This window comes from Rattus rattus, chromosome 1, assembly GCF_011064425.1.
Source record: "Rattus rattus isolate New Zealand chromosome 1, Rrattus_CSIRO_v1, whole genome shotgun sequence".
NCBI classification, from domain to species: Eukaryota; Metazoa; Chordata; class Mammalia; order Rodentia; family Muridae; genus Rattus; species Rattus rattus.
Window position 1 is genome coordinate 258,874,188 of NC_046154.1, and position 23,903 is coordinate 258,898,090.

The 23,903-nt window shown below is 48.9% G+C and overlaps 2 protein-coding genes and 1 pseudogene across 5 annotated transcripts; 1 reads left to right on the forward strand and 2 right to left on the reverse strand.

The window, feature by feature from the left end:
* The first annotated feature begins 579 nt into the window (after positions 1-579).
* Positions 580-6,805, forward strand: Acr (acrosin). Of its 2 annotated transcripts, none has more exons than XM_032890910.1 (5): positions 580-677; positions 1,582-1,788; positions 1,984-2,267; positions 5,201-5,346; positions 6,023-6,805. In XM_032890910.1, exons 1-5 carry the CDS (start codon positions 601-603, stop codon positions 6,518-6,520), a joined length of 1,212 nt encoding a protein of 403 aa, XP_032746801.1. In that variant the 5' UTR covers positions 580-600; the 3' UTR covers positions 6,521-6,805. The 2 variants fall into 2 exon arrangements, with proteins under 2 accessions (XP_032746801.1, XP_032746802.1); XM_032890911.1 differs by having other exon boundaries at positions 601-677; positions 6,031-6,212.
* A 7,632-nt stretch (positions 6,806-14,437) lies between these two features.
* Rabl2b (RAB, member of RAS oncogene family like 2B) lies at positions 14,438-23,103 on the reverse strand. 3 transcript variants are annotated; one of them, XM_032919610.1, is made up of 9 exons: positions 22,749-23,103; positions 22,017-22,170; positions 19,852-19,881; positions 18,590-18,669; positions 17,942-18,021; positions 16,194-16,305; positions 15,822-15,916; positions 15,479-15,562; positions 14,438-15,318 (listed from the first exon to the last, which is right to left on the reverse strand). In XM_032919610.1, exons 1-9 carry the CDS (start codon positions 22,780-22,782, stop codon positions 15,238-15,240), a joined length of 750 nt encoding a protein of 249 aa, XP_032775501.1. In that variant the 5' UTR covers positions 22,783-23,103; the 3' UTR covers positions 14,438-15,237. The 3 variants fall into 3 exon arrangements, with proteins under 3 accessions (XP_032775501.1, XP_032775492.1, XP_032775508.1); XM_032919601.1 differs by having other exon boundaries at positions 15,822-15,919; XM_032919617.1 differs by lacking the exons at positions 18,590-18,669; positions 19,852-19,881; positions 22,749-23,103 and having other exon boundaries at positions 15,822-15,919.
* The window catches only part of LOC116890130, a 38,593-nt pseudogene continuing 37,477 nt past the window's right edge, over positions 22,788-23,903 (reverse strand).

Here is a 23,903-nt window from a genome sequence, read left to right on the forward strand (position 1 = left end):
GAATTCCGCTGCTCGAGTATAGACGATCCCGTGTGGCTGTACTTGTGGTCAAAAGAGGAGACCCGGAGAACTTCAAGAAGTACGTGATACTCAGAAACGGGCAAGAAGGTAGGCTTTGAAATCATAAGTCAGGAAACTTCAAAATGGCTCCTTGAAAGTGTTCTGGTGACCCCCCACGCCCCTATACCGATGATCTATCAGTCAGCAGAACCCGATTTCTTTTCGCTGTGAACATCTCGGATGTATTACCTCATTACAGGAGGGCCGAGCTGCTCTTCAGACCGTGAGCCTGTTGTGGTATCATCCCCCACAGAGCATATCCCAAACATTCATAAAGTGAGACGTCAGAAGGCTCGCCAAGGATGAACGAAGGTCTTAGGACTGAGGAAACGGGTTGGTCGCTCATGAGTACCTCACCACCCTGAGGTCGGGAGAATTCACGCAGGAGGTTTGGATGGCACCTTCAGCGTGGATCAGTTAATCGAGGAGGCCTGCCTGGCCTAACTGCTGGGGTGGGGGTGGGAGATCACCCTGCTGATTGGCCAGAAGGCTGTAGAGCTTTGTGAGGTCACAGCTTGCAGGCCAGGTTAGGGCGGGAGTATGGTAGAGATGCTGCCAACTGTCGTTGCGCTGGTCCTGGCAGTGTCCGTGGTTGCCAAGGATAACACCACGTGTGAGTAAGTGTTGGGCACCTTGGTGGGTAAGGGTGCTCATGAATAACAGGTCCTATCCGGACGCCCTGTGTCCGGGGCTAGAGTGAGTAGCACATTGCCTTTGCAGGCTCTGGATAACTTCATAGTTCCTGTGAGCCACATCCCCTCCTCAGATCCTTCCTGCTTCCAGAACTGTGATCCTAGAATCATTAGGTTTCCAGCTGCCCCTGGCTTCCCAGGAAGGTGGGGTGAGGGTGAGGATGACCCATTATTCCTAGATCTCTTCCCACTACTTCAGTGACTGACTTCATTGCCTGTCAGGTATCGGGGCCTAAACTTTGGGAGCCCCTGTTCTCCTCTGGATGATTGAGGTCAATCACCTGTGTGTGAATTCAAAGGCATCGTATGCCTTTGCACCTCTATCCACCTGAAGATTCTCATTCCTAAGGGACTCACAATGCAAACAACTCCAAAACTCTAGGTGGCCTCCCCCCACCCCCCCATAAGTCCCCAGAACTTCCCGCTCAGGATCCCCTCTGCTTCTAGTGTGACTCTAATGCTCATGAGACACTGTGTTTGCTTGCAATTATCTGCAGTTAAGTTCTCCAGACCCAGCTACACAGTTTCTATAACCTTAGTCATGTGACATTTGCCTGAGTCTCCCATCCAAGATTGGTCCTGAAAACCATTACACCCCTCCGAAGCACTTTTGATTACCGCCATGTCCAGGGGTTCCCTTCAATACCTTTAGGACCCATCTAGATATTTCCCGGAGACTGTGACCTCCTACATACCCTAGGCTGCCTCTCTTTCCCCCGAAGTCCCTCCCCATCTTTCCCAACCCTGTGTCCCTGCCTCCCCCCAGGTGTGGAGGTACAAAGACTGGATGCCTCTTCTTGGTTTGAGCAGTTTCCTGGTCTCTCCTCAGAGGCCCCTGTGGGTTACGATTCAGGCAGAACCCACAAGCAGGTATCCGGATTGTCGGAGGGCAGACTTCGTCGCCTGGGGCCTGGCCCTGGATGGTCAGTTTACAGATCTTCACGTCCCATAACAGCCGTAGGTATCATGCCTGTGGAGGCAGCCTACTGAACTCCCACTGGGTGCTCACAGCTGCTCACTGCTTCGATAACAAAAAGTAGGTGTGGGGCTCAGAGAGGGAGGTCTCTAGGGTAACCTTCACGGACAGGGAAGTTCCCTGGAGTCTCTGTGGAGCTCTGGGACCACATGGTCACCAGACTCCAAAAGGGCTCTGAGGGTCACACCACAGGTTGTTTTTCCCCCTCTGGCCAGTCTGTGAACGAGACCGGCTGGCACACCTTTGTCTCCACAGAAAAGTCTATGACTGGAGACTGGTTTTTGGAGCCCATGAAATTGAATACGGAAGAAACAAGCCAGTGAAAGAGCCTCAGCAGGAAAGATACGTGCAGAAAATTGTCATCCATGAGAAATACAACGCTGTGACCGAGGGGAACGACATTGCTCTCTTGAAAGTCACTCCTCCTGTTACATGTGGGGACTTCATTGGGCCTGGCTGCCTACCTCATTTTAAGTCTGGTCCTCCCAGAATCCCCCACACCTGCTACGTGACTGGGTGGGGATACATAAAAGATGACGGTGAGTATATGCGGGGCTCCTCGGTGGGCACTGGCGCCCATTCTCCTTGCTGGCTGTCTTTGCACGGCAAGGGTCACGATGTGTGGCTAAGCTGTTTCACTCCTCTCAGCATCATGAATAGAGTCTGGGCACAGACCCTTTCATGGCTGGAGAATTCAGTGTGAGGGAAGCTGAGTCCCATGTCTGAGGTCATGGTGTCCAGGTTGTCGGAAGGCGTGACTGGCAATAGCCCAGCTATCTATGGGAAGGCTGAACGGCAGGTATAGTAGAACCTTGACATGTTTGTGAATGCAGCAATAATGAGTGTGTGTGTGTGTGTGTGTGTGTGTGTGTGTGTGTGTGTGTGTATCAGCTGGAGGTCCAGCTGGATGGATTTTGGACATTGGAAACTTGAACTGAAGCAGCCTTTGCGAAAGACCTCTGGATGTGGTGGTGTTGCCATGAGAAACACAAGGTGTTTCCCTCACTTGTGCACAGTTGAAGCCTCTCCGACTTCTGTGGTCTTAGGGGTGTCTTAGTTCACCATCAGCAGTCGGTACCTAGGCCTGTTCCCCTCTGTGGATAGTCGTAGAACCAAGACTCACTTTTCCTTCCAAATGATGTTCTTTACGCGGACCGGGAGGGATATAGTCGGTGAGTACACTTTTCCTAGGTCCATTAGTTCAAGACTCCTGGAAGGGCCCAGAAGATCTCTTGCTATTCAAGATGACCTGGGTGTGTAGGGGAATGTTTTCCGTAGTAGGCAAGCTGACAGGGGACACAGGAAGTGTTCTAGAGCCACCGATGACTCCACAGTTATACCCTGACTCCCAGACCACCTCCCCACATCCTTAAAGTCTAGGGACACTGTCAATACCAGAAGTAACAGGTCAGCCTCTTAAGTCCCAACCTTAGGCCACAGGGCATCCCTGGGACAAGAAGACCAAATAGAACTTGTTCTCTGCCCATGAACAGGGCTTTTGGCTTCACAAGTACGATTTTTTTTTTATTGCCACATTAGAGATGTGAAATGTGACTGAAATTAACGGAGGCATTGTTTTCTTCTTTGGTTTTTGGAAAACTCGGCCTTCCTGATTTGAGACAATTGAGTCATTTGAGGCTTGCCTTTTTTCTTTTTTTCTTTCTTTTTTTAATCCCGGATTTCATCTCTTTTTCTAGAGGTGATCTAAGTCTTCAGAGCGGTGGCTCTTAAGCTGTGGTTTGGGGGTCCTTCTGACAAACATCTGCTCCCAAAGACATTTACATTCCGATTCGTAACGGTAGCAGAATTACAGTTATGAAGTAGCAAGGGAAATAATCTCATGGTTGGGGGTCACCACGGTACGAGGGACTGTATTAAAGGGTCACAGCATTAGGAAGGCTGAGAACCAGTGTTTTTAAAGGTTTACGGCCCGCCCTGTCCTGCGGGGGGAAGGGGCCTTACCCTCCCTACTTTAGTTTCCGATTGCTCCTTTGGTATGTGACGGCAGCTATCTGAGGGGTGCGGGCATCCCATCCCATCTGCTGGTGCCCTGGCCCTGCTCAAGCATGCGCACAGCCCGATTCAGCCCTGTCTTATCTGTCCTCCGATCACATACATAGCCCGTGTTCTTGTAGATCTTGGGTAGCTGGTCTCTGGTTCTAGAATCCCCTTAAATCAGTGGGGGTATCATTTTCGCCCTGCGGACACAGTTTCCTATCAAGGCCTCAGTCTTTAAAAATCCCTAGGCCCCAGACTCCCATGGCCTGTTTTATATGCTTTGTTCTGCCTCCTTCATGAGTTTATCGGCTCTGGGGTTGGAAGCGCCACCCAGATACCGTTCCTTTAGCTGGGACTTTGAGGTCTTGTGGGCCTCTTATTTAAATGGACTGACACAGATGACTTTCGGTCTTAGCCACAGACCTAAAAATGTTACTCATCTTAATGGCCAGCGAGTTTGGGTTGCTGTGGTTATTTAAGTGTCATCCCCAGATCAGGGGCAGTGCTTGTGCAAACCTCTCAGTGATGCTCAGATGTGGGGCGGGGCGGGGCGGGGTGACAGCTCTATTGAAAATGGAAAACGAAATAAAACATCCCATGTTTAAAAAAAATCCTTTAAATACCCAAAGCTCAGGAAACACACGTTAAGCAGATGCCTCCTGAATGCTTGGCCCTGCATATACTGGCCCCGTGCTTTTCCTATCTTATCCCCTGCACTGCCCGTGACATCCAACCTACAGTGCCATGGGAGGGGGCTGTCCGAGCCACACCATGTGGCAAAGAGGCACAGCTGTGCTGGTTCTGATGCTGCGTCTCGAGTCCGGCACATGCCGGCCGCCTGAGCTGAAGCCTAACCCCAAGGATAGGGTCAGTGGTGTGAATGAGGCCTTGACTCAGTTTTCCTCTTCCAAAACTCTCCTTAAAGCAGAGCTGAGGCACACGGGAGGAACCTGTCTGAAGCTGGGAGGAGGAGTCCCAATGAAGTTGATAAAACAAAATCAAAACCAAAAAACACAAAAACAGGGAGGGTGACTTCCAGACACACGGTGGCGAAGGAACGGTGTGTCTGTCGTGGGTGTGGAGAGATGCGATCCCGGCCAAATTCTTGAAGTAGGTGGGCAGCGCTCCAGTCCCTGAACCAAAACCAGGAGGAAAAGGCCCTCGGACTTAGCTCTTGGCAAACAGTAGCTATGCTTATCAGGGAGAGCTACAGCTAGTGTACACAGTTCCTCATCCATCGCTAAGGTAGACATCATCTCTCCTTCCTTTCTTCCTCCAGGCAAAATTCTTTTACCTCTACTCCCACCTGTCCTTTCACTGTGCCTTTCTTCCCCTCAGGAGTGTGAGGTGAGCCTGAGGGATCTTGGTTTAACCAGAGCACTGCATAGGATGGACGGAGATTCATGGTGGGGGAGGAGGCAGGGCTTTCTCCGTCTCCTCCTTGGGCACTGACCGCTGTGTGGCCTGGCTGCAGCCCCCAGACCATCACCTGTCCTGATGGAGGCCCGCGTGGATCTCATTGACCTCGACCTGTGTAACTCCACCCAGTGGTACAATGGGCGTGTCACATCAACTAATGTGTGCGCAGGGTATCCTGAAGGCAAGATTGACACCTGCCAGGTAACTTCCTTCTGGTACCCCAGACCCTTGGGGTCCCTCTTGGGGTCCTACCCCGCCCGCTGAGGAAAACCTCATTTTAAGTCCCGGATCTCCATCCTCTCCTCCCTTGACCCCAGGGCCAGCAGCTCCGGTGACTTGGGACAGTGTCTGCCATCTGTTCCTACTGAGAACATGTCGTCACACTTAGCATCTGACCCCAACATTAGCATACAGAACACATTGCCCCAAACCGATCCTCTTTTTTTTTTTTTGCATTTTTTTTTTATTGGATATTTTTAATTTACATTTCAAATGTTATTACCTTTCCTGATTTCCCGTCCATAAGCCCCCTATCCCATCCCCCTCCCTTTCTGCTATAAGAGTCAAACTGGCCCTTGAAGACAATGCTTTTCTCTTCCCCATAACACCAAGCTCCCAGAGCCACCAGTGTTCACGCATGCACGTAAAGCCACATGCATGTCTTTGTACGCTCATCTTATTGCAAGGCATCTCAGGACCCCTTCCCCACCCACCCTCCGCATCCCAACGGATATTTGCAACACTTAACCTTACCAGTTGCGTTTAAGGCAGGCAGGAAACTATGTGGCCGCTGGCATTGTTCTCCCATAGCCCCATGAGCCTTCTGGGAAGGGAGAGTGGTTCAGGCTGAAAGTGACCCCTCTGTCCTTCTGGACAGGGGGACAGTGGTGGGCCTCTCATGTGCAGAGACAGCGTCGACAGCCCCTTTGTGATCGTGGGGATCACAAGCTGGGGGGTAGGCTGTGCCCGTGCTAAGCGTCCTGGAGTCTACACAGCCACCTGGGACTACCTGGACTGGATTGCTTCCAAGATTGGCCCTACTGCCTTGCACTTGATTCAGCCGGCCACCCCTCACCCACCTACAACCCAGCAACCGCTCATCTCTTTCCACCCTCCTTCGATCCACCCTCCTTGGTACTTCCAACACCTGTCTCCTCGGCCGCCTCACCTACGACCGCCTCGGCCTCTGCTCCATCAGCCGTCTTCAGTCCATACCTCCGCAGCTCCAGTCATACCTCTACTGTCCCTGCTCACCCCAGTCCACCCTGTGTCCTTTACTCTTGCTGCATACCACACGAGGCACCACACAACGCTGTCTTTTGCTCGGCGTCTACAGCATCTCATAGAGGCCCTGAAGATGAGAACTTACCTATAAAATATCCCACCGGTACAGTGGACGGTGAACTACCACCACCGCTTCTCCGTTGAGCCCTTTCCAACAAACCCAGCGAGCCCCCCCCCCACACCTCAGAAAAGAGAAAAGAGTGAAATAAATACACACACACACACACACACACACACACACACACACACACACACACACACACACACACGAGGACATGCTTTCTGGACTTCTGTTTTCTCCAACTCAACCCAAATCTTCCTCCATCAAATCTACGTCCTCCCTCCTCAGCTCCAATAAAATGGAATTTCTCATACACTCATATTGTTTTTTTTTAAATGTTGGATTTTAATGCTTCAATAAGCAAACTCGGGTCACAGGCCAACCATGGTCCTTATTTGACCATAAGTAAGTGTCCTTACTTGACACCTTATTGATACTGACAGGTGTTAAATGCCTTTGTGTATGTAGCTGGAGGGTGGGGGTGAAAGTGCTTGCTCTACCTGCTAAGCTGACCAGAAAAGAAGGAACGGGCTTCCCCCAGGAGGCCATTATCTTGATGCAACCTTGAGGCTGGCCCAAGGAGATGCATCTGTGTGAAAGGGCCTGGATCCTCAGAGAACAAGGGATGACCAAGCTGCTTGGAAGCCACCACTAATCTTACTTGTGGCTGATCAAACATTCTGGGTTATTACTGGCCTTTAGCTAAATCTACTGGTTCCCGGACTCAAGCCCATAAGGTCCTCTTTGCTAAGGCTTTCCCAGGAATAACAGGGGTGGTAGGGGTTGGGGGCAGGGATGGGGTGGGGGTGGGAGGGATCTTATGGATGTACCTGAGTTTGGAATGGCTTTTTACAGCCATTAGATTTTTTTTTTTTTGGTTCTTTTTTCCGGAGTTGGGGACCGAACCCAGGGCCTTGCGCTTCCTAGGCAAGCGCTCTACCACTGAGCTAAATCCCCAACCCCGCCATTAGATGTTTAAGACTATTCATTGTAAGGGACAGAAACCGGTTTGAACCTTTGTAAGGATACAAAGATACGCAGGACCAATAGGAACGGGTCAGAAGCATTCTCAAGGCACAGCGAGCCCAGCTAGGTGTGGGAATGGTCTGAAGCTTCCTCAGAATGGCTGCTGGACCCCCAGTCTAGACCTGCCCCACACTGCCTGAGGCTGGGGTCAGCCTTCAGCCTGCCCACATTTGTTTGCCTAGTCCTGGGAAGGACACCCTCATGGGCTCTGTTCTGCTATCCATTCTGGTCAAAAAGTAAATCAAACCTGGCGTTTGGATTAACCACTTGTATTTATTAAAGATGGCAGGGCAGTGAGAAGCGACACTTCCTCAAATCAAAATGTCCTTACTCAAGGATGCGATCTGTTCTCAAGAGTTGTGCTTTGCTTTCCAGCTTTGGATTGATAGGAGTGCAAGGCCTCTGACCACTCAGAGTGAGGCACAAGGACCCCCTTGCATTAGGAATAAAAACCCTAGCAGGACTTCAGCTGGGCATGCTTGCCTGCTTGATTCGACCGTGCCTATTCACCTGTGTGCAGAGCTGACACTCTTCCCCTTACTGGCATACTTCGGATTGCACAGTCCCTTTCTTGGGACCCCAGACCTATTTCTAAAAGCCTGGCCGGCAATGTGAGAGGCTCCCTGTGACCAAAGGTCCTGGGAACTGACTCCCTGCCACCTTGTTGCCTCGGTCCTGGATATAGACAAATATCTCAGGCTCCTGAACTAACCGAAACCCATGTGAAAGGATTCGGCAGCGTTGAGATAATTAGGGACATTGAATGAATGTGGCAGCAACTAGGTAACTTCTGTGCACAAACCAAGGCAAGAAAATTGGGCTATAGAATACTGATATAGAATACTGATGTGGTTGGGCCTTTTTTTTTTTTTTTTTTTTTTTTTTTTTTTTTTTTTTTGAGGGTGAATATGACTTAGATGTCTGTCACAGGGTACTTGGAAGTGGAAAAACAAAAGGTCCAGGGGGGACAACACATGGAACCAGTACAGGGGGTTTGAGTAACTCCCAGGGGGACTTGGGAAGGGAGGAACGAAGGTCCTTTGTCTGATGTTCACCATTTAGTCCATTAGGATGGATTTTTGAGTTTCTGGGAAGAAAACTTCAGAATCAAGAGAAAAAAAACAAAGCAACAGCAAAACAAAACAAAACAAACAAAAAAAATGTGAACACTGCTTTGGTGGGCGGGACATCTGGAAGGCCGTTTGAGCGTGACTGAAATGTTTAATCAGAGAAGCGAATATAGATCCCCGATCTGCAGTTCCAGTTTCCTGTGTGGGAAAAAGCAGTTTGAGCAGAGTTCAGGTGGTATAGGGAGTCCACAGCAACTGCAGTAGATAAAGGGCCTCGGTGCTCCTCAAGGGTTATCAAGACATCACAGTTATAAGGATGGGAAACCAGGCTCCCTCTCTGGGTAAGCAGACGGATAAAAGGTCTGAGGCCAATAATAGTAATGTCTCCTAAAGCCCATGCTACAGCAGTGCGGGGAACAAAAAGGAAAAGAAAACCGATTAAGACTGGGTGTCTTAGGGTTTCTATTGGTGTGATGAAACACCATGACCAAAAGCAACAGGTAGGAAAGGGTTTATTTTAGTTGATAATTCTCAGGTTTATATTCCATCACTGAGCGAGTCAGAACAAGACAGGATCCTGGAGGCCGGAACCGAAGCAGAGTCCGTGGAGGAGAGCTGCTTACTGGCTTGCTCCTCAGGGCTTGCCCAGCCTGCTTTCTTAGACCTATCTAGTCCACCTGCCCAGGGATGGCATCACCCACGGTGAGCTGGGTTCTTCCACACCAATCATCATGATAATAGCATATAGGCTTACCTTATAGGCTAAGCTTACGGAGGCATTTCTCAAGGTTCTCTCTCCTCAGTAACGAATAGATTTGGGTCAGGTTGACAACCACACACTGGGTATGTGAACTTATAAAGCACGTTAATGATGAAAGAATGGGGAAGAGGTGATTCTGATTTTGCTGAAGAAGGGACCCAGGACCCTCTTTTCTCTGATGCAACAGCAACAACATAAACGAGAGAAAAGAGAGCCACTTCCTAAGGGGGATCCACTGGATCACTTCTCTTTCTCTGTGCTGGGAGCCCAGTTCTGTACTGCCAGCTCAAGTTCTGACTCTCATGTATACCCCAGTGTCTAAGAATGAACCTTGAAACAATGGCAGAAGGATATCCAAAATCCACAGAGGAATCCCCTTAATTGATGTTCCCATCCAGGGATGTTCTCAATTTGTCAACGTCCCCCTTCCCAGTTCAGAGGTCTTAAATTACAAAGGGGGCCAAGGCCTCTGGTAGAACACCCGTATGTGATCTTTGCTCTATGGGATCAGTATCTCGGGCCTCAACTCTATGCCTGGCCTGAGGTACTGTCGATCTATTACTTTCTGTAGTGGACAGAGAGGATGATTAGAGCTGTTGCTACACACAGACATTCATGTAGGCGAAACACACATAAAATATTTCTAAAAAGACGAGGTTTCTACTTAAGTGGAGGTCACAATCTCTTTGAGGCGGGAGAAATGCCTCGAACGTTAAAAGCACTGCCGCTTTTATGGGTGACGTGGATTTGGTCCCCGGCACCCACATGGTGTTCCGAAACCACCTTTTTTAGTTCCAGGGGCTCTGGCATCCTCTTCTGACTCTGAAGGTACCAAGACCACACAGTGTACAGACTTACATGCTGGCAAGATACTCACCCATTTAATCTAAAAAACAAAAACAAACGCCAAAACCAAAATTAACAATAAAAAAGAAGGAATGCTATGTCTGGATAGGGCGTCATGATGAGAGATAAAAAGTTCTCAACCAACAACTCACATGGAATAACAACAATGAGGTCCATCAAAGCCATTTGAGGAATCGTTGAAACTTGGCCATAAAGGGGATTGGGAAATCAGTACTCCAGTCTTAGACTGGATAAAAATAAAAACATTTGATATACAAAGAGAAATTAATATGCAGTTGGGAAAAGAATGGCCTACATTATTTCTAGGAAGGCAAAAGGACTGGAAGAAAAAAGTGTTTGGTGTTAAACAAATTAAATTAGAGAGCCGTTGGGACATGGGATGGTGAAGTTACACTTTATAAGAACAGCTGGCCATTACAGTGAAAACCTGCAAGAGACTGAGGTTTGAAAGGAAGATTCTAGAGGCAGAAATGAGGGGAGAAGGGACGTTTCAAGAGGGAATTTCCTGTCTTAACAAGAAATAATACCTCACATGACCTTTGCAGAGGATTAAAAGACATTAATAAAATATCGTTTGTCACCTCGAACTGAAAGTCCAGAGTTAACTCTCATTTTGGCTCTGTATGCACTTTCTCTTCTGCCTTTTCTTGTTCTCAGGGAGTGTCCCCTCACATCCAGGGTCATTCTGACAATGGGCCAAGGCTCACGTTAAAATGTGTATTTTTTTTTTTTACAACAGAAAAAAAAAAAAAAAAAAAAAAGGATTCAAAGGAATTAAAAGCTAAACAAAGAGTTGCAATAGGAAAAAAGCTTGATAATCAAATTATGGGTATGGGTATTCTTAACTCTCGCTAATGTGCCATGGATTTCGATTTGGCTTTTATTTAGGGAAAGAAATAGTAAATGTGTGTGAGAGAATTATTGAGAAGGATGTAAGTGTGCGTTCATATTTCTGGTAAAGGGGTTAAAAAGGAAGGTATTTTAGATAAGGATGGATTTTATGTAATAAAACAAGATTTTTGTCCTAAGAATGAAAAACAAAAGTTTAGTTACTGTTTTATTGCTATGGAGAGACACCGTGACCAAGGTGTCTTCCGAGAAGAAGGAAGACTTTATTTGGGGCTTACAGGTTTAGAGGGTGACTATGCTGGCTGCTCTTGTGTCAACTCGACAAAAGTCATCGAGAAGGAGGGAACCTCAACTGAGAAAATGTCTCCATAAGATCCAGTGGTTGAGCGTTTTCTTAATTAGTGATTGATTGATAGGGCGAGCCCAGCCCATTGTGGGTTGTACCATCCCTGGGCTGGTGGTCTTGGGTTCCATAAGGAGGCTGAGCAAGTCATAAGGAGCAATCCAGTAAGCAGCACCCCTCCATGTCCTCTGCATCAGTTCCTGCCTCCAGGTTCCTGCCCCCTTGACTTCTTGTCCCAACTTCCTTTGGTGATGAACTGTGATGTGCAAGCACAAGCCTAATAAACCCTTTCTTCCCCAAGTTCCTGTGGTCATGGTGTTTCATCACAGCAATAGTAACCAAGATAGTGAGTTCATGACCATCACAGTGGGGAGCATGGCAGCAGGCAGGCAGCAGGCAGGCGGGCAGGCAGGCATGGTGCTGGTCCAGTAAATGAGAGCGTATATACTTTTTGACAAGTAGGAGGTCCACAGAAAGAAGGGTAACTGGGCTTTTGAAACCTCAAAGCCCACCTCTAGTAGTACACCTCTTCCAACGAGGCCACACCTCCTAACCCTTCCCAAGTAGTTCTACCACCTGAGAACCAATACTTCAAATGTGTGAGCATATGGTGTCCATTCTCATTCAAGCCCCAGAAAGAACAAAACAAAGTTAAAACCAAGTCACAGCAGGTTGGAATATATTGTATAAGGTTCACGGAGAATGGGACTTGAGGGTGATATATGTTTGATGATAAAGTTATGAAAATTCCTAAGATTATACTGATCTATGTGTAAAATAGACAGGGGCTCACTGTAGCTATATCTACCCTGGAACTCAGTTTGTGGTCCAGAATGGCCTTGATCTTTCAGTGATCTGCTTGTCTCCGACTTTTCAACGTCACCACACCTGGCTCCACAGCACTCTCAATAACTAAAATGCAAACAGGTCAATTATTTGTCAGTGGATGAATAAACAAATTGTTGAGTATGGACACGATGGAACACAGTCCAGCTACGAATGAGAGACAATGTACATGATGCATAGATGAATCTCTGACTCTCACCTCTCTGTCTCTGCCTCTCTGTCTCTCTCAGAAACAGGGTCTTTCTTCATAGTCCTCACTGTCTTGGGGCTCACTATGTAGTCCAGACTGGCCTCTGCCTCAGTGCTGGGATTAAAGACATGTGCCGCTGTGCCCTGCTCTGGATGAGTCTTGAAAGTGGAAGAAAGACACAAAAAGTCACATATTGTATAATTTCATGTATATGAAATATTCAGATTAAACAGATATCACCAGTGCGGACTTCACTTTGGAGTGATGGGACCACACAGAATTGGCAGATGTCCCACATTGTGACTGAATGAAATGCGCTGGAAGCTTAGTCATGTGCATTCACCTCAGACATTGCATCCCTATGTAGTCTATTTAATTTAGTCCCTTCAAAAACTGGTTAAATCATAAAGTGTGGCAGTGGAACCCCTAAAACTTACAAAAGGCGTGGCTTAATGACAGCTGTTGTGCGGTAGTTATCTATGAGCACTCTGACCCCAATACCAGTATTGATGGACTAATGCAGTTTCCCCTTCCCCAGAGAAGTGTCTGAGCTAAAGTAGGAGCTGCTTGGCCCTGGAGGACACAAGCTATCTCCCGCATCTCATGTGTGCACTTGGTGACAGTTCTCTGGTCTTCAGGCAGGACCAAATCTGCCACAGTTTGTCCTTCCTCCTGTCCCAGGGGTTGGAGGTTGTGGTAAGGCTGGCCTTCAGCTGAGATAAGAACTTGGATTCTCACCTCACTCTGTTCCCCTTGCTCAGCTGAGAAAGCAGCCCTAGTAGCCCATCTAAAAATTGTCTTCTCAGGCTCTGCTTTAAGGAAATCTAGTACGAAACAGTATGGGGGGCTGGAGAGATGGCTCAGCCGTTAAGAGCCCCGACTGCTCTTTCAGAGGTCCTGAGTTCAACTCCCAGCAACAGTATGGGAAAACCAATAATAGTACATTTTTGAGTATGTGAAATCTACCTCAATAAAGCTATTTACATAAGAAGAAATACCTACTGGCTGGAGTATAGTTCAGAGGTAGGACACTTACTTAGCTAGCTCATGAGGTCCTGGGTTCAGTGCTCAAAATTGCAACACACTCATGCGTACAGGCATGCACACACACACACACACACACACTCACACTCACACTCCCCGATTATTAACCGATTATTAATCACTTACAGTAACTGTTGTTTGTCTTTTTAGGAGGAGTCTCACTTTGTAGCTATGAATAGCCTGGAATTCACTCTGTAGACCAGACTGGATTTGAATTCCCACCTCTGCCTTGCGACTGCTGGGATTAAAGGTGTGTTTCACTATGCTCAGTAACAAGTTTTTTTCTTCTAAAAATCTTAACTCATCTGAGTAATGCGTTCCTGAGAGTCCCTGATCAGAAGTCAAAGTTGAACATTTAAGTATCACCTACTTAAAGGTGAAACACACTTGTTCCTGAGATCTCAAATCTACATTTAATTATAAAAAACCCCACAAACAATAAATTCTACTGAAATGGTCTCTATTGTCAACCAAGAGCTAATTTGGACTACAGCGTAGTAGGCTATCAAGGCGGTCTTCCTTCATCTATGCGGCTAATGTCGTTGTTTACTTCAGACCACAAAGCACAGATACTCGGTGTGATGGTTTGAAGGAGAATGGCTTCCGTTAGTTCCTGTCTGAGTGCTCTGAGTGCTCGTGCTGGTGGAGTGGTTGAGAAGGATTAGGAGGTGTGGCTTTGCTGGAGGTGTGTCCCAGGGGATGGGCTTTGAGGCTTCAAGGACCTTGCCATCTAGCATTCCCATTGGTTCTCTCTGCCTTGTGCCTGTGGACCAAATGTGAACCCTCAGCTACTGCACCAGCGCCATCTTCCTGCCTGCTGCTGCAGTGCTCCCCAGGATGACGGTCCTGGACTCACCCTCTGACACTGTGGGCCCCATTAAACGCTTTCTTCTAGGTTGTCTTGGCCATGGAGTTTGTTATGGCAACAGAGAGGTAATTAAGACACTCAGTGTTTATGAAACGTACTCTTTATTGTAAAAAAGGAAACAATATAAACAAAATGATAATGCAAATGCTCGAGACAAGGCAATCCAGCAAGCTGCAGAGCGCAGGCGGCTCTCCTCTGCTCCTCACTGCTACCCTGACCACGACGCAGTGTGTGGCTCGCCCTAGAGGTGGAGGAAGCTTTCTACCCTGAGATGGAGGCTTTAAGGGGGTTTCTGTTCACGTGGTGGGGAACAGTACAGTGTGTGTAAGCAGATATGGCTAGACTTGTCTTCGCTCCGCCGCAATAGTCTGCTCCTGTGCTCTCAACTGACCTAGAAGAGCTCCTGAAACAGTCGGTGCTAAAAACAAATCTGGAATTAACAGTATCTGTCAAAATATTGTTGAGAAAGTTGGTTGGGAGACAGGGACAGGGGTATCATGGATGGATTCTGTAGGGACACAGTCCTCTAGGGATAGCATCATTCTCTCGGCAAAAAGGAAGTGACAGTCCCTGAGGTCAGTTTGGGAAGAAAGACCAACAAACACCTAAATGTCTACTAAGAAGACATGAGCATGTGCACTGTTTCTGCACTGTCAGGCTGCTGGGGTGGGGGTGGGGGATGTGAAAGACACGGATCCCTCGTCCTGATGCAGGAAGCTGGTGGGTATCACATCTGTCTAGTTTGTGTTGACCTCATCATGTACCACAGAACAGTGGGTTTGCAGGAAGTTGAGCAGGGGTAGTCTAGAGAGGTTCTCCAGCAATGTAGGGTGTTCCAAATGGTCCCCAACACCCCAATTCTGCCATGTATGGATGTCCTCTGGTTAAGAAGGAGATGGGCTCTTGCTCATGTCACCCTGCTCTTGGTCTGGTGTATCCTCTTCTTTCTGCTCCAACTTGAAGTTCTGTGAAGGAGTTATAGGTGAAGCCTGACCCTACACTTGTCCATTCATAGTTCTGAGGCAGTTAGGCATTGCAAAGGCAGGCAGAACCCCATGTGTTAGGTTGTACTGCACACTCTGAGGAATCATCCTTTCCTATCATACCTCAATCAGCCTGACTTACCTCAAGCTCCTGTAAAACTTCATCCATGAAGTCCTGGGAACTTTTTTTGTAAGCCACAGCTAACCGAATAGCATCATTGAAGAGCTGAAGGTGGGGCAGAAATGGCAGAAGTGTAGTCGTGGGTAGGACCCTGAACCTCGCCTTTATAAACCAGTCTCACCAGTCACTGGCCCCTCTCTCACGCTGGTCCCATAGACTGTCTCGCCAAATGTGGTCCTCCCAACTCCTCTCCTCTGCTGCACCCAGCCACACCCTGTTCTTGCCTCCTCCTTCCCCCTCTCGCCTCCCCAGGACTCCAGCACTCCTAAGCCACATCAGCAGACTGCCTAAGGCCTACCATTACCTTCACAACATTGGTTCCATCAGCAGCCGAGACAAAGTACAGGGGTAGGGAGAACTTCTTGGCAAAACTGAAATTCTTTTGAGTCATCTGTATGTCTGCTGCAGAGAGAAGCAGGGCACTGGCTTGTCTACCCGGGCAAAGGGGAGAGTTTGGAGGCAGGGTCAGTGGAGGCTCTGGGCTCTGTCAGGGACTGCCCTGGAAATGGGTACTAGGGGTCTGTGTCTTGGGAGGACAGGGTCTTGCTGCTGGCATCCCTATGAGAAAAGGAGTATCTTGGGAAGGAGAAACAAAGGCTGCCCATTCTTTGAAAGAAGGAAATGTGTGGAGCTTGGTCCCGGGAACTACTGTCACCCAGGTGCAGGGATGGCCCACCATCAATTTTATTGGCCACCAGGATGCACGGGATCTCCGGCCTGAACTCCCGAAGTTCTGCATACCAGGTGCCCAGGTTCTTATAGGTGATTTTCCTCTGGACATCAAATACCTACAGAGGATAGAAGACAGTTTAGACACAGTTACACTACTTCATTTGCCTTATTTCACACTCTTATTTAGTATCCTTGGTTATTAGAATTAAGACTTTTTAAGTTCTCAGGGTTGGGGATTTAGCTCAGTGGTAGAGCGCTTGCCTAGCAAGCGCAAGGCCCTGGGTTTGGTGCCCAGCACCGGAAAAAAAAAAAAAAGAAAAAAGAAAAAAAAAAAGACTTTTTAAGTTCTCATGGGCTTTTGTGCTTAAAGGACTGTGGAGGAACAGGTCATGAGTCCCTTCCATGACCCCTTCACTGTCCTCATCTGACAGCTGGCAAGCCCCTTCAGGTGGCCTCTATGTGCACACACAACTATCTGACTATGAGCTACCAGCGTGCACACTGGAAAGTGAAACGATACATCAGAGGAGGCTGCATAGAGACGGCGGCATCTAAGCAGACACTGGACCATGAGCAGCGTTTCTGTTGAATGGGTATGAACTGCAGAGAGCTGAGGGAAGAGCAGTAGGGGAGGGTGAACAGACCAGTCTCTTGTGGGTTCGTGCCACTCCTTATGGATGAGAAGGCACCCACTCATGAGAGCAATGGTGTGCATGCTGTAGGAGGTAGGGCTAGAAGAGTTAGGTGGTGTCAACTGCTATAAAGTGCCAGGGCAAACTTACATTTTGTAGGCAGACACCACAGCAGTGGTGACAACTTGTGTTCTTATCAGAGGTGTAGTGCCTGTTTCCTTCCCTTGTGATTAGGACCAGAGTGACTTACAGAGCGGTCACAATACAACATCTACCTGGGGACCTCAGTCTTGAGGTCTAGCTGCCATTCCGTGAGCTAGTCCACATCGGCTCTTACTGACAAAGTGTCCTCACTTGGTGACAGTCCCTAGGGTTCCTAATTCAGAGACCTAGACTATGGGACTGGGGCTCAGCTCAGGGGTAGAATGCATACACCTATGGGTAAAGTCAGTCCTGTTTACCCCCTAGTATCAAACCTCCAATCAGCCTACGGACTCGTGTGTCACAGATGCTTGCCATTCATGAAGATGTTTTATCTGTGGATTAAGGAGGACATATTCCTTCTCGGCATGTAAGGGAGGTGGCCTGGAAAGCAAGCCTGGGAGCTCAGAGGCAGGGTCGCCCTCCCAGAGGCAGGTTTTCTCAGTCTTACTAGAGCCTACGCACAGGTGACTTTGGGGAACTTTTGTGCAGTCTGTCACCCATGGTAACCATCCTAGATAGCACAGGGAGAGCCTGAGAGGCAGGTGAGGGCTGCTCTGAGAGGGGAAAGGCCTTTCAGAAGCCGTGGGTGAGGTACCCATGATGTTTCCCTCAGTAGCCGGCGGTGGCCTTGTCTCAGCCATGCTTTCTTTGAACACTGAGTGGTGAAGCGAGCCCAGTGCCTCTGCTTTTTTTTCCTTTGCCCCCATCTGAGGCAGCTCCTCTGGCATATTCTGTTTTAGAAGCTATGGGGGAGGGGGGGTAAAGCATCTGGGTGGCCTGGAACAACCTTCTCCTACACATCTATATTTGGTGGTGGGGCCAAGGACCATTGATCCCTTGTCTCCTTTGTCTCCTTACCCCTCAGGCCGGAATAACCCAGTGGCTTTTTTTTTTAACTGCCCAGCTGGTTTCATACCATGATGCAGGCGTGAGCCTTGTGGTAGTAGGAGGCATGCATGCTCTGGAACCGCTCCTGGCCTGCTGTATCCCAGAAGTCTGCAACGAGAACACAACTGTCTGCCCAATGGGGCTGAGGGACAGGGAGACACCCCGACATGTCCCAAGCATTTCCATGCAGGTCTCTGCAGAAACATGAGTGTATTGTGAGAGGAAGACATCAAAAAAAGGAAGGACAGTGCAGATAGGAAATCCCGGAAGGAAGAGTGTAGGTGTCCCTTGTCCCCATAGATGGTGGACAGTCAGGATATACGGCCTGGTGACCCCAGGGAAAGGTCATGTCTGACATTTGAGAAGTGGTTAGGCCACAGATGGATCTATGTATGCTAGTCAAATGCTAATCCCTGAGATGAGAAGGTTTACCCCGTCAAAGGCCTCTGTGCCCCTTTCCCTCTGGCAGAACAGTCTTCCAGTGTCTGCTTGTCTAACTCCTGCCCTGCACACTAGTCCTGGCCTGGGTGCTGTGACACCGTATGTCCTTGAGGACCTCCTTTTCTGCTCCTTGACTTCCAGTTTTTCCTCCTCCACTCTCTCCCACGAACCTCCTTTCCTACCACCTCCCACCCCCGCCCCCACTCAGCGTGGCCTGAGGGCCCATGCTGCTCACCCACAAGGATGGTCTTGCCGTCTACTGTGGCCGTGTGCTTATACAGAGTCAGGGCATATGTGGACAGTTGCTGTGGCTGGCTGGATGCAGGTTAAGGAGCCAAGGTGACTCAGCAGAGGTAAGAGAATGGGGACGGGGCTGAATGGGTCCCCTTCTTACTTAGTTTTTCTTAATTTTTTGAGACAGATCTCACTATATAGTACTGGCTGGCCTGGCACTCACTATGTAGACCAGGCTGGCCTCAAACTCAGGGATCTTCCTGTCTTTGCACCCTAAGTGCTGGGATTAAAGGTGTGTGCCATCATGCCTGGTCCTTTTTTTGTTGAGACAGGTTTTCCAATGTAGCCTCAAACTTGTAGATATCCTGACTTTGTCCTCTTTCTAAAGAAGTTAGATTTCAAGTTGAATAACTTCTACAGACAGATAGAGGCAGCATCAGGGGCACAAGGTCTAAGGAAGGGGCTGGGAGAACGTCCTGGATACCCGAGTGTGAGGTCACATGGAGCAGGGTTTTACAGAGAAGTGGTGTCACGATGCTCTAAAAGGTAACTGAGGACACTTGAAGACTTTCATGGACAGAGTTCTAATAGGCTAGGACATCATGATTATTCCAGGGTAAAAACCACTGACAGGTCTGGAAGCTGACAAAGCATTCACAAACAGTAGTTCAGGTTTGTGTGTGAAACACCAACAAAATACGTGGGGAACAGCGTCTTGTGAGGCTGAAATAGGCTGGACAGTTTAGTGACCCACGCTGTGGGCTTGGTACACAGTGGATGGCACCAGTGTCTGGGGAGAGAGTAATTGGCCCTGCAGTTCTCAAATGTAGCCCTCAGGGTCCACTTGGGGAACTTTTAAAAGAAGCTCTAAGTTGCAGCCCCTTACTCCAAATTTGTACAACAGCTCATAGGATAAGGGAAAAGCTGATACCCACAACTTATAAGGCTTATTCCTACTGAAGATGTTTGAGGCTCTGAGGAAAGAGGTTAAATGATTTACCCAAGGTCAGAACTAGTAAGGAGGAGGCAAAATTTGTATCCAGGCATTTGTTCCAGACTAAGTGCTGTCTGCTATTCTTCCTGGTACAGATCAAATGTAAGTAAGCAGCAGCCTGGATTGCATGATGTGGTTTGGGTCACCCAATGAGGAGTCAGCATGAGGGAAACCCACTGGTCTTCCCTGGACTGCGGGACTGCAGGTTAGGATGCACGAGGGTGGGAAAAGCCACAGGAACAGAGGACATTTCAAGTCTTTAAGGATACAATCCATCCATGAGAAACCTCTCCATGAGTCTGTAAGGGAAATGTGTGAGGTCACAGGTCACGTACCATCTCTAGCTTCTTCTCTCTACTTTGTCACCCCCCGGGCTGACAATGTGGAAGCCACCTAAGGCTTCCTGTCTCTTGTGAACCCTCTGTCAGTTTCTCTTCAAGCCTGCATATGGGAATCACCATTACCAAGCTCAGAGAGCCAAACTAGCGGTGTCATCCCAGCGGTCGACCTGCACGGGGCGCTCCAGTCCCTTACGTCCATCCCACATACTGCTACATACACAATTACCCCTGCTTGTGCACGGGGAAACTGAGGCCTAGAAGCCTGTATTCGTCATCCAGTGGTCATTTTCTCAAGGCTCTGCCATTCCTTAGGGCTTTGCTCAAATGTCATCTGAGCAGGACAGTGACTCTGTGATAGGTAAGAGGCTTGCACTCCCATCCCTCTCTGCCCTGCACAGAGCTCCAACAAAAACATTAAATTACTGGAGTGTCGCTGTCAATCGGTCGCTATCAATTGGACAGAGGGCGTGGCATAGCAGTTTGCCAATCTTTAGTCTGCTGCTACCTCGCCATGTCCAAGGCAATGCACTGGCCCTCAGTCAGTATTTGAACACATGAATGCGGGCAGCTAATAAGTTTAATTTAGTACATATTTTGCAGCCATGGGACAACTCTGAAACCTTTTCTTGGTATTATAGCCACTGACTACCAATCAGTCTATACAGTAAATCTACACAAAAAACAACACAACAAACTTTGTACCCCCTGAAAGACATTAAAATCACACACACGCACACACACACACACACGAAACAGCATACATACATTTTAAATAAGAACAAAACCAAGATTTTAACACTCCTATGGTGGATAATTTCAAATGTCAACATGACATGGTTTAGACTTACCTGGGAGAGGGGCTTCTGGGTATAGACATACTGAAAACTGGCAGAGAACTCGAGTCCCACTGATACTGATCAAGGCCTTCTCACCCGCCAACCTTCCTCTAGACACAGATTGCATCCTGGTCTCTCTCTAGCACTCTGCTTAAGATATGAAAGAGGTGGAACTACGCCTTCACAATGTACAGAGGCCAGGACTGTCAGTCTTTTCGTGGTCTGTTAGCTGCTTAGACTTTTTACAAACTGCACTGAGTTAGGTTAGTACTTACTTAGGCCTTCCCTGGGCTTCTCGCCAGTCCACATTTCCCTAAAGGTCTATCATTAACCCAGGGACTGGTCTCCCCTCGCCTGACACTCCTGTTCTCTGTGTCAGTTCTAAATTCAAGTGTGGACAAAAGGCTGCCATTTTCTGGGTAATCTTCCAAATCCTTACTGTCAATGCATGGGATATTGTTGAGGTTAGAGCAACTGTAAAATACTCAGCCCAGCTTCAGTGTAGGGAAGAGAAACGGATGCCAGTTCAGGAAGCTGGCCCCAAACTAGCAAGGCCCCTGAGAACCACTCATTGCTGAGTCTGGCGTAGAATGTGAGGTATCTGCGGACTTGAGGGTTGGGAGACTAAAGCAGAGATTTACGTAGGAACAACTCTACCCTCATCCCTTGAAGGCAGAAATGAGCATGCGTCCTCAGCACCTCACACTGCGCAGGTGAGAGGCAGGGTGTCTGATGGAGATAGGCCGAGAGGAGTGCAGATCTCCAGGTGGAGAGTTCAATACCCGCACAGGCAGGCACTGTGCAGAATAATCCGGTCATTCACAACATCACAGTCGATTATCGTTCAACCTCAGGGAGTCCCTCCAAGGAAGTGTTACTGCCTATACCCTACCTGTCCTGTTCCTCTCGCCAATCCCCACTGTCCTGCTCTAGCAACCCCTCGACTTCACACAGGTCATAATATCTCACGTGCTACCCCTGTACTACACCAGTCATTTCCAGAGTGATCCATCAACAGCTTCTGTAAGGACTCAGAAGGTTCCCTGATTTCTATCTCTTTGACGCTCTCCCATTTCCCCCATGAACACCGTTACGGACATGATTCCGGGGCTTTCCCATGCACACCTAGGCTCCAGTCAAGGCTCCCCCTCGCCAGCTCACAGAAACCACACACATTCTCTTCATCTCTGGAGCACTTTTCTGATCCCCCCAGAGCCACTCTGGGATTGTTTTTTCTTCCCCAGTTTCCTGACGTACTTGGACTTGCCCACTGCACTGTCCCCCAGGCAGATGATCTTCACGTTCTCATGAGCATCGTACTTCTCTTGGTCCAGCTCACCGTGCTTGCTTCTGTCCCCTGCCATTAGCTCGTGTCCGTGGACAAGTGTCAGCCTTACAGTCTTGTCACCGTCTGGAAAAGTCAACAAGAGTCCACTGTTAAGAGATGAGAGCTCTTTTCAACTAAATCTACTTTCTTCTTTTTCCTGAACGGCTGATGAGAGAAACCAAGCACACACATCCCAACAACTTGGTCACCGTGTGCTCTCTGTCTCTATCTCCTGTCACTTCCCATGGCAGATGAGTTTGGGTCACATCTCTCTTCCTACCTTCCTACTAGATTTACAAGTTCAACATATACGTTCTCTTACTTGTAAACTCAGATATTTAACTGCTCATCGGTTTTTTAAATAGGAGACGAGGGCATATAGCAATGTTACGCGTTAATCATAAACAGTGCGTTAGTTCAGTGCACACTCATACCTCTCATATCTCCACAAGTTTAAGACATGACTACTACCCGATGTCAACACCGGTGCGTAACATCATCTCTAGCCCGCTCCACTCGCTTCATTCCCAAATACGACTCGGCGAACACTGCTTCGAATGTACAATAATCCAGATTCTTCGCCCGCTGGGCGCACTGCAATTACACTACAGCCTGTACAGGGAGTGGTCCGTTCGAAAGCCAAATCCCGACTATCGACTCACAGTGGAATCCCTCAGTGACTGTCACTGTCTTCATTGCGGTCAAGCTCTCTTTCGTGTGACAAACGTTTTTAGGCGCTCATCAGGCCTAGCCACAATCTCCCGTAATGGACCCGCCACCATCTCCCGTAAAGGACCCACGATCTGCGGTCGGGTCTCGGCCGGGCCTCCGTCTTCCCTCCGCCGCATCTCTCGGGCGGGTGTTCCCAGGTACTTTGTCCTCAGTTCGGCTTCGCGAAGGCTCAGAGGGACCCGGGACACCGCAGATGCGCTCTCCCACCACAGCCCCTGGACCTCAAAGGCAGCCGGCTTACCGCTTACAGGTGACCGTAGTCCGGTAGCGGCTCGGCCGCGTCTCTGCCGCTGCTACGCGACCGCACCAGGACCCCGAGCTGGGCTGTCCAGCAATGGCCCGAAGGACCCCAGTGGGGCGCGGGCTGGCTAGCGCAGTGCCTGTCTGCCTGTCGACTCCCAGTTTGCGCATCTGTTCCACTGACCAGGGCATAACAGAGTGGGTGCACTGGGCTACCGGCCTGGGGTGGGAGTGGGGGCCGCAGGTTGGAGAGGCATCTGACCAGCAATAGGTTGCTGCAGTTTGCGATACATTGCTAGGATAAACCTAAGCAAATTTCTCGACTTTTTTTCCTCATTATTCACTTTACTTACCTGTCGCTGCCCCTCCTGCCTGACTCCCCCTCAGACAATCCCTCCCCACATCTCCTTTGCTCTGAGAGGGTGGAGGCCCCTCTCCTCCCGGGTATTCTCCCACCCTGGCACATCAGGTCTCTGCAAGGCTAGGCGCATCCTTTACCGCTGAGGCCAGATAGGGCAGCCTAGCCAGGGAATGGATTCCATAGCCAAGCAACAGCTTTAGAGAGAGCCCCTCTCCCCACTCCAGTTGTTGGGGGACCTCCATAAAGACTGAGTTTCACATCAACTACACAGGAGCTCGTGCATGCCTGCGTGCGTGAGTGTGTGCGAGCCTGTGTGTCCAACCCTTGTACGCTCTTTGGTTAGCGGTTCAACATCTGAGAACCTCCAAGGGTCCAGGTTAGCTGACTCTGTTGGTCTTCCTGTGGAGCTCCTATCCCCCTTGGAGTCCTCAATCATTCTTCCAACTCCCGCATAAGAGTCCCTGAGCTCTGACTTTCTTAATCT